We start from the raw sequence: 16,730 nt of genomic DNA, 5'->3' as shown, positions 1-16,730 counted from the left end.
ATTTAAGATTTTGTATTTTTTGCTTCCATGAGCATATCAGGCAATGAAAAAAATCAAATTACATATATGCCAATTATTCTAACTTATTAACAGTTTAGATTAAAAGATGTACTCTTCAAATAAATTTGAGAACGAACAGTCTGGCCTCATAACTAAAAAAGTGTTGCTTAAAGAAAGTTTTAGACGTGGTTTTATTTTACCAAGTCAGAAGCACCACTTCACATAATTATTCTTGATAATGAATAATACATCACTTGTATTTAAGCCTTCAGTTTTTGCTTTCAATGATGTATCACTTTTAATTTGCTGAAGTGCACAATGAAAACGGGCAAAAAAAAAATCACATAACAAAGAACTCAATTGGTTTTGATGGTATAGGCTTATCTTTAAATAACAAAATTAAATTGAATAAATAATTGATAATAATCCATTAATAAATAAACTTTCTCCTGTATGAGTTTATTTTCTTACCTAAACAGTAAAACATTATTTTGATTGGGGGAGGAATTCAATGTAAACCTAGTTTTTGATTAATCAGTCAAGTTCTTTTACAAATGATTCTATTTTACATAAGTACTTTGAAATGTAGCCCTAGAATGATAACCCAAGGCATTTTCCAGACTTTTTTTTTTAGGAAAATCAACCATGTAATGCAAAATAGTGAAACAATTTTGCAAAACATGTTTAAATCATGCTACAGCATGAAACCAAATTATGCTCAAAACAAATCTATAAATTTTTTAAACAAGAACTGAAACTTCTTTTTAAAATGGAAGGTGCAAAGAAAGGAAAGGAACCTTCAAAGAGAGCACAGTGAAAGGTTGGGTTGGTGCGCTGTTAAGGATCAGTGCCTATCCACAATGTAGAACTGACTAGAAAGTGACAGTGTAGACCAGTGGTGGGTAACCTGCGGTCCAGCAGGGTAATCTGATTGTGGGCCGTGAGACATTTTGCTGATGTTGAGCATCCGCGGCCACTGGGAGCTGCGGGGGGCCGTGCCTGCAGATGGTTAACAGTAGCAAAATGTCTCGCAGCCCACAATCAGATTGCCCTGATGAGCCGCAGGTTGCCCATCACTGGTGTAGATTCCCCTTGACCAAGAGTAATCACTTCTCCTGTCAGAAGAGGTAAACATGGATAAATTTTATAAGTGTGGCCAAATCCATTCCTAATCAACACCAGCTCACTTTGAAAGACCACTGAACAGTCAGATGGCAACAAGTTTCAGCTGCGACTGACCTGAGCAGGATTCAGATCAATGGCATAGAAGCCAGATTTCACATCCAGTTAGCAATCCCATGCATCATCCAGACCCATTTTTATATGTTGCTGTAAAAGTTAATGCATGGGGTAATAAATGGCCTAGAGTCAATAAAAGGATTTAATTCAATTGATGGGCGTTCCTTACATAAACCATGAAATTGCAGCTCAAGCCACTTTTTGAACAGGAGTCACATATTCAAAAAAGTTGCAGTTTTGTTATTGAAGTGTTAATAGTAGCTCTGTCATTACAGCTACATTCAAATTCTCTGTGAAAGTAGGAGTAAAATCCCTATTGACGTTTTAATTATTGAATTTAGGCTCCATAATATGCATCTCAACTGTCACTGGATTAGTCTGTGCCAAACTGTTAAATTCTGAAAACTGGGCTTCTGCACTGGAGACAATGGGCATAGCTTTATTAAGTCTGACCACACGGTGTTTAGACTACCTCTGTATGACCCTTAAGCATCCCCCTGCCCACACTTCTCTGAAATCCTCCAGTAGGGGACCTTCCCCCACAATAAATACCTATTAAACTTCATTATCTTTTGCATGCCCTACAGCACACAGTAAGCCAACACTTCAAGTCAGTGGTTGCAAAACACAGGCAAAATACCGTGCCAACACACTGCAAATATTATTAGGCTTGGAACAGGATAGGAGGAAAGGGAGCAGAAGATAAAGGAGAGGGGCAGGATAGGAAGATGAACAATGAGGGAAGAGCTCACCAGGGGACTATTAAATTGCAGAACCCTATAGATAAGGCAAAAGGGCAGGGGCAAGTGTTAGTGTTCATCCAAAAAGAAAAGCCTTAAACATATGGTCTTGATGCACAGTGATATTATATTCAGACAAACACCCTGCAAGTCAATAGCATACACTCATCCAGGTTTATCATATGGATCACAAAGCACAGAGTCTAAATCAGGGGTAGGCAACCTATGGCACGTGTGCCAAAGGCGGCACGCAAACTGATTTTCAGCGGCACGCACACTGCCCGGGTCCTGGCCACCGATCCTGGGGGATCTGCATTTTAAATTTATTTTAAATGAAGCTTCTTAAACATTTTAAAAACCTTATTTACTTTACATACAACAATAGTTAAGTTATATATTATAGACTTAGATAAAGAGACCACCTAAAAACGTTAAAATGTATTACTGGACGCAAAACCTTAAATTAGAGTGAATAAATGAAGACTTGGCACACCACTGCTGAAAGGTTGCCGACTCCTGGTCTAAATCCTAAAGGAAGGTTCTTGAAGAGAAGAATTCACATTTAACTCTAAAATAGGTTTGAGTGAACTAGAAGAACGGTGGAAGACCCTTCTGAGGTGGGACCTGAACAATTCCCCCCCCCTTTTTTTTTTTTTTAAAACAACAAGATGATTCAGCATTGTTGAGCTGCCTACCTCCTGACTGCGTGTTTCTGAGGGGGAATTAAAACAACTAATTATACAGTAGACCCTCAGTGTTACAACCACCCCTCATCCCCCCCGCCTGGGAACAGAGGTTGTTCATAACTCTGAACAAAATATTCTGGTTGTTTATTCTTTCAAAAAGTTTACAACTAGGGCTGTTGATTAATCGCAGTTAACTCACGCGATTAACTCAAATAAAATTAATTGCGATTAATCGCAGTTTTAATTGTACTGTTTAACAATACCAATTGAAATTTATTAAATATTTTGGATGTTTTTCTACATTTAAATTACAACACAGAATACAATATATATAAAAAATCAAAGTGTATATTTCTGATTACAAATATTTGCACTGTAAAAATGATACACAAATAGTATTTTTCAATTCACTCATACAAGTTCTGCAGTGCAATATTTGTCGTGGAAGTGCAATTTACAAATTTAGATTTTTTGTTGTTACATAACTGCACTCAAAAATAAAACAATGTAAAACTTCAGAGCCTACAAGTCCACTCAGTCCTACTTCTTGTTCAGCCAATCACTAAGAAACAAGTTTGTTTACATTTACAGGAAATAATGCTGACTACTTCTTATTTACAATGTCACTAGAAAGTGAGAACAGGCATTTGCATGGCTTTTTTGTAGCTGGCACTGCAAGGTATTTACATGCCATATATGCCCCTTCATACTTCGGCCACCATTCCAGACGACATGCTTCCATGCTGATGACGCTCATTTAAAAAAAAAAAAAAAAATTGCATTAACTAAATTTATGACTGAACTCCTTAGGGGAGAGTTGTAGGTCTCCTGCTCTGTTTTACCTGCATTTTGCCATATATTTCATGTTCATAGCAGTCTTGGATGATTACCCAACACATGTTGTTCATTTTAAGAACACTTTCTCTGCAGATTACACAAAACGCAAAGACGGTACCAATGTGAGATTGCTAAAGATAGCTACAGCACTTGACACAAGAATTAAGAATCTGAAGTGCCTTTCCAAATCTGACAGGGGCGAGGTGTGGCGCATGCTTTCAGAAGTCTTAAAAGAGCAACACTCCGATGCAGAAACTACAGAACCCGAACCACCAAAAAGGAAAATCAACCTTCTTCTGGTGGCATCTGACTTGGCTACACTTGTGAGTTACAGTGCTGGGGGCGGCTTTACAGCACTGTAACTCACTCCCCATCCACACTGGCAAGGCATTTGCAGCACTGTATCTCCGTTGTTGCAGCGCTGCATGTACTCCACCTCTCCGAGAGAAATAGCAAGTATTGTGCTGCCGCTGCAGCGCCAATGTGGCGCCCAATGCGCTGTGAATGTCCTCCAGAATTATTCAGCAGTATCCCACAATGCCTGTTCTAGCCACTCTGGTCATCAGTTCAAATTCTACTACCTTGGCCTCAGGTAACCAACCATGTGACCCACCCTTTACATTCCCCGGGAATTTTAAAAATCCCCTTCCTGTTTGCTCAGCCCAGCGTGGTGTGGAGCGCTATCAGTGAATCTTTGCAGGTGACCATGCCTCCACGTGCCAAGCGAGCCCCAGCATGGAGCAATGGCAAGTTGCTGGACCTAATCAGTGTTTGTGGGGAGGAAGCTGTACAGTCCCAGCTGCGCTCCAGCCGTAGGAATTACGATACCTTCGGGAAGGTATCAAAGGACATGATGGAAAGAGGCCATGACCGGGACGCCCTTCAATGCAGGATTAAAGTGAAGGAGCTGCGGAGTGTCTACTGCAAAGCCCGCGATGCAAACGGCCGCTCGGGTGCTCCCCCTGCGACTTGCCGATTCTACAAAGAGCTGGATGCGATACTTGGGGTTAACCCTACCTCCACTCCGAGCACCACCAGAGTCGGTGAGGGGAGAGGGACGAGGAAAACGGGAGTGATGGTGGTGGGCCAGATGGAGACACCCCGGAATCCCTGGAGCCATGCAGCCAGGAGCTCTTCTCAAGCCAGGAGGAAGGTAGCCAGTCGCAGCGGCCGGTATTTGGTGGAGGACAAACAGAAGAGCAGGTTCCCAGTAAGCGTGGTTTTTGTTTTTTTTTTTTGGGGGGGGGGGGGGGGGGAATTTTTTCGGTGCAGACTCTTTGAGAGAGGAGAGTTAGGCATGCATGCCTAGATGTGGAATAGTGCATTGATGTGGTTTATCACATCGTGGTAATCGACTTCGGTAATCTCCTCGAATGTCTCATCCAAAACGTGTGCAATGTGCTTGCGCATGTTTATCAGGAGAGCCACCGTGGTCCTTGTCCCAGCCAAGCTAACGTGTCTGCACCACTGTGCTGCGAGGGGACCATTGCTGCACACAGGCAAGCTGCATATGGGCCAGGGCGGAAGCCACATTGCAGTAGAAGACCCTCCCTTGCTTCCCAGGTCACCCTCAGCAGTGAGATATCGTCTAGGACGAACTCCTGTGGAAAATGTTGGGACCGTGTTCAGTGTAGGTGCCCCCTGAAGCTGTTGACTCTCCCCAAGGCACAGAAACCCAGAGGACAGTGCAGCCCTGAAACAATCAGTCCCCCTTACTCACCATTTTGAGGCTCCCGTGGGATGTGTGCGCTCTGTTTCGGACGGGAAAATTATGCTATTGTGTAGACCCTGTGTGTTTTCAACTCCGTAAGTGCGGGGGGAATCATTACTCTGTCTGGTATAAACAATGCTGCCTCTGTTGAACGTTGCATTTTGCCTATACACCTGCATCAACCTTGAGACCTCAGCCTTCCTTCTTATCGCCTGCTCAGAGACTGCAAAGACTCAGGAAGAGACTGCGAAAAAGCAAAGACGACATGCTGCAAGAAGTGATGCGGCAATCTATTAAAGAGAACGAGAAAGCACAGAACTGGAGGGAGGGAGAAAGCAGGATCCACCAGGAAAACGCAGCGCACCGGCAGCAAAGCACCGCGCACCGGCAGCAAAGCACTGATCGGCTTATAAGCATCCTGGAACGCCAAGCAGACTCTATCCAGGAGCTCGTAGCCATGCAGAAAGAGGAGCAGTACCGCAAATGCAAACACCACCTCCCCCTACAGCCCTTGTCCCAAAACTCTTTCCGTTGTGCTCCACTGTCACCTCCAACCCACTTTCCCCAACTTCCGTGTTCTTCACGCCACCCGCTGCCTCCAACACCAGTATCTTCACCACCCAGCCCTGAAAACCACAACCCTTACCCTCTGCACTCAACCCCCATCACCATGCAGTATAGCTAACCTAAAGTGCAGCACTCACTGCACAGCACACCAGACAGGACATATGCGAGTCTGTGATTGTACTGTTCCCCACTCCACCCCCTTGTTTCTTTTCAATAAATGGATTTTTTGGCTTTGAAAACATTCTTGATTATTGCATAAAGTAAAAGACTCTTTAGCCCAGGAAATAAACAGGCACTGCAAGTCTGCTTAGCATACACGGATTCCTAAAGATTGGAACTACTGCACTTCACTCCCGTGCAGGGCACCAGATATCACTGCTGGTTTTCAGTCTCAAATTGCTCCCTCAAGGCATCCCTAATCCTTGCAGCCCCGCGCTGGGCCCCTGTAATAGCCCTGCTCTCTGGCTGTGCAAATTCAGCCTCCAGGTGTTGAACCTCGGAGGTCCATGCCTGAGTGAAGCTTTGACCCTTCCCTTCACAAATATTATGGAGGGCACAGCATGCGGATATAGCCACGGGTATGCTGTTTTCGGCCAAGTCCAGCTTCCCATACAGAGATCGCCAGCGGGCCTTTAAACGGCCAAAGGCACACTCCATAGTCATTCGGCACCGGCTCAGCCTGTAGTTGAACCGTTCCTTGCTGCTGTCAAGGCTCCCTGTGTAGGGTTTCATGAGCCACTGCATTAATTGGTAAGCGGGATCTTCAAGGATCACAATGAGCATTTCAACTTCCCCTACAGTGATCTTCCGCTCTGGGAAAAAAGTCCTGGCCTGCATTTTCCTGAAGAGCCAAGTGTTCCGAAAGATGCGTGCGTCATGCACCTTTCCGGGCCAGCCTGTGTTAATGTCAATGAAACGCCCACGGTGATCCACAAGCGCCTGGAGAACCATAGAGAAATACCCCTTCCAAATAATGTATTATCTCCTGCAAATGTAAACAAACTTGTTTGTCTGAGTGATTGGCTGAACAAGAAGTAGGACTGAGTGGACTTGCAGCCTCTAAAATTTTGCATTGTTTTATATTTGAATGCAGGTTTTTTAGTACCTAATTCTACATTTTTAAGTTCAAATTTCATGATAAAGAGATTGCACTACAGTACTTGTATGAGGTGAATTGAAAAATACTATTTTTTTTTTACAGAGTAAATCAAAAATAAATATAAAGTGAGCACTGTACACTTTGTATTCTGTGTTGTAATCAAAATCAATATATTTGAAAATGTAGAAAACATCCAAAAATATTTAAATAAATGGTATTCTATTAACAGTGCGATTAATCGCTTGACAGCCCTCTTTACAACTGAACACTGACTTTAATACAGCTTTGAAACTTTACTATGCAGAAGAAAAATGCTGCTTTTAAACTATCTTAAACGAAACAAGCACAGAAACAGTTTCCTTACCTTGTCAAATCTTTTTAGCCCCTCCCCCCCCTTTTTTAAAGTGGTTTGCATTTGCAAATATTGTACAGTACTGTGTTTTGTTTTGGGTCTCAGCTGCCTGATTGCATACTTACAGTTCCAAATGAGGTGCATGGTTGACTGGTCAATTCATAACTCTGGGTTCATAACCTTGAGGTTCTACTGTACTAAGGGAAACTATAAAAATAGCCAACAGAACATTTTATCCAGCACTTATCAAGCTATGGTTGACTGAACCCATAATGGACAAGAACTCTGACCCTCTGAACTTCATATGATAGTTAAGCCCCTGGAAGAGAAAAATATTGCGGCCCCAAAAGAGATCACACTTTTGCTTGTTCCAAAAGAAAATGGACTGGAAAAAAACAGAAGAAAGCCAGAGATTATCTGCAATTTATAGAATTTGGCCAAGAAATATGGACCTGCTTTTTCTTCAATGGCATGAGAAACTACCTTGGGTTGTGTGTATGCCAGAAGTTCTCTTTAAAAATAGGAGTTAAGAAATTAAGGCCTTCTGTCCCTACATAAGTATTTCCATTCAAAAGGCAGAGCTTTAAGATTCTTTTAATGCAACATCATCCAGTCAACAAGGTGCAGCTGACAGATGGATATGTCAGTGCTATGGGAATACACCCTTATGACTGGTGTACCAGAGACAAGTCACCACAAGATAAAGGGAAGCTGTCTAGGGAAAGCTTTGCTTCTCATTACTCCTTTCCAAGCACAGTTTTTCCATATACATGAACAGAGCTGTAACCATGTAATTATTTCAATGTACGTTTACAAATACATTCAATAAAAGTACTTTGTTTAAAGATCTGCCAATGACATGTGAAGAGACTATATATGGCAGAACAACTTTACTTTCTTCTCTGGGAGTCTAATGTCATCTTCATTGCAGGTCTGTACAAAAATGCAAGAATCTAAAATTAAAGCACAATGGACGTGTTCTTGGTTTTCAAATAAATTCTGCCATCTGTATAAGCATTTTTAATGTACCCATTGTTACTGAAATAATTTAGAAGTGATTCTGCCTTTCATTCTGTTTTTCTTTTTCTTATTAAGGATACTTACATTAAGGCCCCAGTTAAGCAAGGTACTTTAGCACATGTGTAACTTTAAACATGCCAGGAAGCCCACTGTCTTCAGTGGAGCTATACATGTACTTAAGAAATACAACTCCTATTTTTGGGCCCAGTTCAGCAAGGTACTTAAGTTTTCAGTCGTCTGTACTTAAAACTTCAGCCTGAAAACAACCAGATTGTAACATCAAAACTGGATGCTGAGGAAGTACTAGAAGATTATGACTTTAGGTGGGGATAAATACAGGAAGCAGTGAATATGGAAAAAACTAAGGGTATTTATTATTTGAATGCAAGTAATGTCTTTACTATTCAATACAGGAAAGGAAACTTGATCTAAAGCAGAGATGGGCAAACTACGGCCCGGGGCCACATCCGGCCCTCCAGATGTTTTAATCCGGCCCTTGACCTCCCACCGGGAAGTGGGGTCTGGGGCTTGCCCTGTTCTGGCGCTCCAGCCGGGGAGCGGGGTCAGGGTCTTGCTCCACTCTGCACAGTTCCCAGAAGCAGCAGCATGTCCCCTCTCCAGCTCCTATGTGTAGGGGTAGCCGGGGGATCTGCACGCTGCTCCCACCCCAAGAGCCACCTCCCGCAGCTCCCATTGGCCGGGAATAGCAGCCAATGGAATCTGTGGGGGCAGTGCCTGCGGACAGGGCAGTGCGCAGAGCCACCTGGCTGTGCCTCCACGTAGGAGCCAGAGGGGGACATGCTGCTTGGGAGCTGCTTCAGGTAAGCGCCACCCTGAGCCTGCCACCTTGAGTCCCTCCTGTGCCCCAACCCCCTGCCCCAAGCCTGATCCCCCTCCCGCCCTCCAAACCCCTCCGTCCCAGCCTGGAGCACGCTCCTGCACCCCCAAGCCCTCATCCCTAGCCCTACCCCAGAGCCCTCCCGTAACTCTTCCCCCCCTCCCCAATTCTGTGAGCATGTATGGCCCGCCATACAATTTCCATACCCAGATGTGGCCCTCGGACCAAAAAGTTTGCCCAGTGCAGAATGGTATAGTTATGGAGTGTTTGGTTTTTTGCTTTTGTTGTTTTTTTTAATGATTTTCATAAAGCATTTGTAATTCCTTAAGCATACAGCAATAGAATACTCTCACAGATTAACCTTCAAAGACTTGTGCATTTTCTCCTCTAAGGAAATTGCCTCTTGCAGCTTATATAAAGCAGACAGAGGCAAAGGCTGACAAAACAAAAGAAGAGATCAAGAAAGCCAATAATTGGCTCAAGTGATTAGGAGGAGGAAAAATATTACTTTAAGTGACATTTTGGGTCAAAATAATGATAAAGTTTTTCAAAGCCTAAGATGAAAGCAAGTATTCCTACTATTTGTAAATACTGCTGCTTTTGTCAGAACATATAATGTGTGGTAAATGTGCTCTGAAATGACTTTTTCCAGAAGATTCTGTTTTGTACAATTATTTTGTTTTAACCAGGCTCTTATAAGGAGATTGTATCAGTCTACATAATTTTTATTCTATTTTTGTACACTAGCACCATCACAACTCTCTCATGAATACCCATTATACTCTGATAATATTTTTCATTGCCTCTTCTTGCATATTTTGCTTACTCAGAGATGAACATTAACAACCTCTCCTCTAAATTGGCTGGCAGAAGCGGCCTATGCAGTAGCTTAGGTCTTACTACACTAACTGTCCTGATTCCTTCAATCTAACGCAGATGCAAGATATTGCAGAGACCTACTGTAAATACTGCACTGTTCCCATTGCTTGGCATTTTGGAGATGTGCAGATATTGAAATCCACATACCATGTGCAAGATGAATTATGTAGCATCATTAGTCTCATGTCTGTCTGTCTATGCTTAATATTAACAGTGACAGTTGCTAGCATGGTATCAGTGTTGACAACTCCTGTGATTTTTATCATGAATCTTACATACTTGGTATTTTTCTTAAAACCCCAGCACCTGGAAACAGCTCAAGCTAATCCCCAGAGAGTACCAGGAGGCGGCACCAGCCCGGCAGTGAGTGGTGTGCCCTGTGACAAGATGCCATTAAGAATTCCAACATTCTATTGGCTGCAACACTCCTACCATACAGCCTTTTAGGAAGGATTCCTCCCTTCCACTTGGCTGACATATGCCATTTCACCATATTCCTCTCCCTTTATTAAGAATTTGCTTACCGTTTTTTAAATAAAGTAATATTTGCATGTAGTCCATCTGGAAAGCCAGTCATTTTTATGATGTTATAATAATAATAAAATATAATATATGGAGATATATCTATCTCCTAGAACTGGAAGGGACCCTGAAAGGTCATTGAGTCCAGCCCTGTTCACTAGCAGGACCAAGTACTGATTTTGCCCCAGATCCCTAAGTGGCCCCCTCAAGAACTGAACTCACAACCCCGAGTTTAGCAGGCCAATGTTCAAACCACTGAGCTATCCCTCCCCCCAATTTTAGATCATTTCTCTCTAAGACTTCCCCCCTTGCTAATATGTAATGTGGATGAATAAGTTTCCTTCTGACAGTTCACTACACTGTAGGGCAAACTAGTTTCCTCACATATTAATCATCTTGGATACTAGTTTAAAATTAGTATCTCTCCCTCAAAGGTTCTATTTCACTCTTGTTTTTAAAGAAATATTAATAGATTTTTGAGATCTCCTTCCTCTGTGGCACTTCAATTAGCATACTTAACGAGCCCATCCAGTCCCAACAAAAGTATTAAACCACTGTAGATCAACAAGAACGTAAGCCATAGTGGGCCAGACCACTGGTCCATCTAGCCCAGTATCCGGTCTTCCGACAGTGGCTGATACCAGAGCTTCAGGAGGAGTGAGCAGAACAGGGCAATTGGAGTGATCTACCTGTATTCCCCTCCCAGCTTCTGGCAGAGGTTTAGCGTCCCTCTCGGCATGGGGTTACATCCCTGACCATCTTGGCTAATAGCCATTGATGGACCCCATCCTCCATGAATTTATCCAGTTCTTTTTTGAAACCAGTTATACTTTTGGCATCACAACATCCCATGGCAATGAGTTCCACAGGGTAATTGCGCGCTGAGTGAAAAAACTCTTGTTTTTATTAAACCTTGTGCCTGTTAATTGCATCAAGTGACCCCTGGTTTTTCTATTGTGTGAAAGTGCAAAAACTTTTTTGCACACTATTCATGGTTTTATAGACCTCTATCATACCCTGACATTTCTTTTTTAAGCTGAATAGCACTTCACTTTTTAATCTCTCGTGGGCAACCAGAACCAGACAGTATTCAAGGTGTGGGCGAACCATGGATTTATTTAGTGGAATTACATTTTCTATCTTATTTCTATCCCTTTCCTAATCGTTCCCAACATTCCCTTAGCCATTTTGAGGCTGCACGTTCAGCTGAAGTTTCCAGAGAACCAAGTGTAGTTAAAGGCTCAATCTCATGAATTTGTGGCTTCACTCATGGTTTTTGAATGCCTGGCATTGGTGATACTGCTACCATGGTACTCACATGTTAAGTTACTTCCCCCCACCCCCAGGGGAAAAAAAAAACAAAAACAAACCACAGACAGGGAGGAGGTATGGGAGGAAGCAAATAGATGAACGCACTGCTACTAGTAGCATTCCAGAAGCTTAACTTTAGCAGGCACAACCGATACCAGTAAGCAACAATAAAAGAGTTAATTTGACACATCTCTGCAGGATACTGCTTCACAATTCTGCCCTTCAAACATTCAGCCTCAGAAAGTCCTAGTTGCAGCCATTTTCTGCTACCCTACACCCTAGTAACATTTTTGTATTTTTAAAACAGGACATCTTTTCACAAGAAAGCGTGCTTCAAATAAAAACAAACTCCTAGTTCTTATCAAAGCCTATTTCTATATGAAGGCTTTACCAATAGCATCTTACAGAGCTTTGACCACCGTGGAGAAATGCTTGGAGTACCAAATTATTTGGGGAATTTTCAATGATCCCTCTTAATCTTTTAGATAGTCTCAGGGAAAAAAAGTGGTTAACTTCAAATGTTGAATTAAGAGTTTTATTTCTATCCCTTTCCTAATGGTTCCAAACATTGTGTTTGCTATTTTGAGGCGGCATATTGAGCTGAAGTTTCCAGAGAACTAGTCACGATGACGCCAAGATCTATTTTTTGAGTGGTAACAGTTAATATAGACCCCGCTATTTTGTATATATAGTTGGGACTATTTTTTCCCCCCCATGTGCATTACTTTGCACTTATCAATGTTGAATTTCATCTGCCATTTTGTTGCCCAGTCACCAAGTTTTGTGAGATCCCTTTGTAACTCTTTGCAGTCAGCTTTGGACTTAACTACCTTGAATAACTGTATCATCTATAAACTTTGCCACTTCACGGTTTATCCCTTTTCCAGATCATTTATGATCAGGTTGGACAGCACTGGTCCCAGCACAGATCTTTGGGGGACCCTAGTATTTACCTTTTTCCATTGTGAAATCTGACCACTTATTCCCTTTGTTTTCTCTTTTAACCTGTTACTGATCCATGAGAAGACATTCCCTGTTATCCCATGACTACTTAGTTTTCTTAGAAGCCTTTGGTGAGGGTCCTTGTCAAAGGCTTTCCAAAAATTCAAGTATGCTAGCACCCATATTTGTTGACCCCCTCGAAGAATCCTAATAGATTGGTGAGGCATGATTTCCCTTTACAAAAGCAGTGTTGACTCTTCCCCAACAAATCGTGTTCATTTAGGTGACTGATAATTTTGTTCTTTACTACAGTTTCTACCAATTTGCCCGGTATTGAAGTTAGGCTCACCAGTCTCCAGATTGCCGCTCCCCCTGCTCCCCACCCTAGCTATGCTACTGCTACTGGCCCTACTGCCTGTTTGGTAGGATTCCTACTTCTTAAGTACTTACATAAAAAAAAAAAAAAAAAAAAAACCTCAGACCATTAGTTTTTGCATCTTTAGCAAGTTACTTCTCAAATTCTTTGCTGGCCAGCATTCTCCATATTATGTGTGCTGCTTTAATAAACGAGAACACTGTTCCAGACTTAAATATAGTCATCAAGAAACAAAGAGGTTATGAAGAAAGTCAGCATACGTACCATGTTCACTGCATCTTGATCAAAGGGGTTCCACTCTATGTTCTGAGGATAGTGTGCCAGAACTTTGGACTTGAAAGTTCTTCTTAAGGGGCTCTGCTCAAAGTTCTCTCCTGGAACAGATTAGGAAGCAACAGCTTGTCAGAAATAAAGTCATTTCAAGATAATTTGTCTATGCCATTTTATTTTGCAATTGAATTTTCACAGTTATGGAAAAAGCAGATTGTATTTTCATTTTAATAGGCTCACTTCTTTCAGAGAAGCAGAAGAGACATGTTTAATGGGAGACTAAAACCTTACCTTCATTATCTTGGATCAAGACTTATTACAAGAAAAAAATAGCATGTGCAAACATAATACATAACTTAGTATTTATTGCCTTGAATTCAAATTATATTAGAATTTAAGAATTACTACTTGAGTTTGTTGAAGAAAAACCTCAAGACAACTGAACCTACAATCTTTTATAGCTATTTTAGTAAGACCTGACAGCTAATTTCACTTGAGTTCCTCTTGCTATTGAGGTTAATATCATTCTGGGGTGTATTAACAGGGATGTCATATGTAAGACACGAGAGGTAGTTGTCCTGCTCTACTCGCCACTGGTGAGGCCTCAGCAGGACTACTGTGACCAATCCTGGAAAGGTGTGAGTATACTGGAAACAGTCCAGAGGAGAGCAACAAAACTTATAAAAACCATTTCAAAAACCTGACCTGTGGAAAAAGGTTTAAAAAAACCTGGACACATTTAGTCTTGAGAAAAGACAACTGAGGGGGAACCTGATAAACAGTCTTCAAATATGTTAAGGGCTATTATAAAGAAGACAGTGATCAATTATTCTCTGTCCACTGAAGGTAGGACAAGTAATGGGTTTATAACCTGCAGCAAGTGAGATTTAGGTTATATATTAGGAAAAGCTTTCCAATTATAAGAACAGTTAAGTCCTGGAATATGTTCCCAAGGGAGGTTGTGGAATCTCCATTATTGGACTTTTTCAAAACAGGTTTGACAAACACTTGTCAGGGATGGTCTAGCTTTACTTGGTCCTGCCTCAGCACAAGGGGCTGGATTTGATGGCTTCTCAAGGTCCCTTCCAGCTCTACATTTCTAGGATTCTATAAACATCCAACAGCTGATATTGAGGTAAATATTCAATTTCTCTCTTATCTGGGAGACAAGGGCTGAAAGAAAAATTAAAACTCTGTGGGGAAAAAAAGATAGGTTTAAGTTGTTTACATTCCAAAGGGTTCAAAAACACCAGACTCATTTTGAAGTTTTTCAATGTTGTTTTCAAAATATTTATCAAAATGTTACTGAAAGTTAAACATGTTTTGTTTCACAAAAAAACATTTTTGTAAGTTTGTTTTTAAATATGGGGGGGAATGCACAGAATGTTTTTCCATGAAAACAGTTTGGTTTTGGAAAAAATTTTTTGGATGAAAAAATTATTTTTAATTTCAGTCAGCTCTACTGGAGACTATCTATTCCTACAAGAGAAATGAAAACATGAGTTACTTACTTTCACTTAGACTTTTCTGAAGGCATTGTGGACTGTGATAGTATAATCTAGATTTAAGATTTGGGTGCTCAAATTCATTGTCAGAAAGGACGCGATGTTACCCAGGGTAAAAAGATACCCACAACAAACAGCTAAAGAGTTACATTCAGCTTAAAGCCTTCTGGTGCAACAATAATCAGGGCTGCACCCTGTATACCTTGAGACAATCTGTATGAACACTCTCTCCACCCCCAAAATAATCTCCATTTGGTCCTTTTCAACCAACGCACTATGCAGCAGCAGCGTGCACATTTTCCAAGGTATTCTTGACAAACAGTATTTGTCCAGTGATATTTTGACATTCAGAGAACTAGTTACATAAAGTGACTCTCTGAAGACAGTCTCTTTAGTATGAATCTAAGTACCTTTCTCAGACTAAGAGAAATTTAATTAATATGATTAAGTGTACAAGGAACCTTTAAGATGTATCAAGGAAAGAAACATGTTTAAATAATTAAGATGGCCCATACGTGAATCTCCAGAACAGAACTAAGATTAAAATATTAAATACTTAATGACCTAACTTAAAACAATAGTGTAGAATCAGCTTAAAGAAATAATGGTAAAAGGGAAAGTAGCTAAAATTATACATGTAATAAAAAGCTCTTCCCACATGCAGCATTCGAGGTGTAAATTACATGCCAAGACAGGATTCTAGATTGCAAAGCAGTCACTTAAAGTTTTTGCAGATTTGATGAAACTGGCCCAAGGACGGCTGCCAACTCTCAAATAGCTCTACTGTCACTCAACCACTTGGCACGTTCAGAGGCAGCTGTTCTGCATTTGCCCTGCACTGGCAGCACAAAAGGAAGCAGAGATTTAACACAAACACCTAGCTTGAAATCCCTTCAACATGGGGGATTTCCACCAAATAGAGTTGGCATCACTGGCTCCTACAACTCCCTCTCTCCCACCGTTGACACAGGGACTTGTCAGGGAAAGCAGTGGGAGTGGTCCCAGGGGATAGGCAGAAAATCATGGGGTCATAATTGGCTCCTTGACAACCCTTCCCCTCTTAAAGTGACTTTAAAAATGTGGATAAGCATTATTCCATAGAAAGTTCCCATTCTAAGAGTATGCCAGAGACACGTGGCCAATTAGTCATTTTTAGTACACCCATCAGAGTGGCATCTAGGTACCTTGAGTAGTTAATCAATACCACTCTATTATTCTCATTAGCACTTTTTCAGGCAGACAAAATGGACTATTTGCCATGAAAAACAAGATCTTCAATGAAAAATGTCAAATTAAGGTTTCCACCGGAGTTTTTGTTTTGCACTTACTGCACTTGTGTAGAAAAAGCCTTAGAAGATGTAGGTATGACAGATGAAACAGTCAAATTTATGAGTGAGGAAGGAGTTCTGGAGGTAAACTGTGATGGGTGTTGGCTGGAGCCAGGTAGCCTGCCGTTGGGCTCTCTCAGGCCAAGCCAATCCCCAGCAAAAGCATGCATGAGGTAGAAACTCCATGCAGAAAATTCAAGGTGTCAGCTAAGTTGGACGGAGTAGAAAAAAATCAAAAACATTCAAGTGTTTAGCAGACTAGCTCAGAACATTTTCCAGTTTTGACAAATACTGTATTTAGTTGTTTATGTGACAGTCCATAGCACAAGTGCTAAAAGATTATTTTCAAGTTCCCCTGCAATGTTAGTACATAAAAGCAGAGAATTTGCCTCTAATATAGCATGTTGCAGCAGAACTAACTATTGTTCACAAGTGGTTTGCAGATGTTTGGAGTAACTTATACATGTTATCCACTGAATCTTAGAATTTTCCAAAATGAAATTTTAAC

The 16,730-nt window shown here is 41.3% G+C and overlaps 1 protein-coding gene across 9 annotated transcripts in view; it reads right to left on the bottom strand.

Annotated features, from left to right (window-relative positions):
- DENND5B (DENN domain containing 5B) overlaps positions 1 to 16,730 on the bottom strand; it is a 157,244-nt gene that overhangs the window by 43,927 nt on the left and 96,587 nt on the right. For all 9 annotated transcript variants that reach the window (XM_034780220.1, XM_034780251.1, XM_034780245.1 and 6 more), the window contains one exon: positions 13,384 to 13,493. In XM_034780220.1, the coding sequence (XP_034636111.1) occupies positions 13,384 to 13,493 (110 nt within the window). The remainder of the gene's footprint in view (positions 1 to 13,383; positions 13,494 to 16,730) is intronic.

This window comes from Trachemys scripta, chromosome 1, assembly GCF_013100865.1.
Source record: "Trachemys scripta elegans isolate TJP31775 chromosome 1, CAS_Tse_1.0, whole genome shotgun sequence".
NCBI classification, from domain to species: Eukaryota; Metazoa; Chordata; order Testudines; family Emydidae; genus Trachemys; species Trachemys scripta.
The sequence above is the reverse complement of the archived record's forward strand: the minus strand, read 5'-3'. Positions and strand labels throughout refer to the sequence as shown.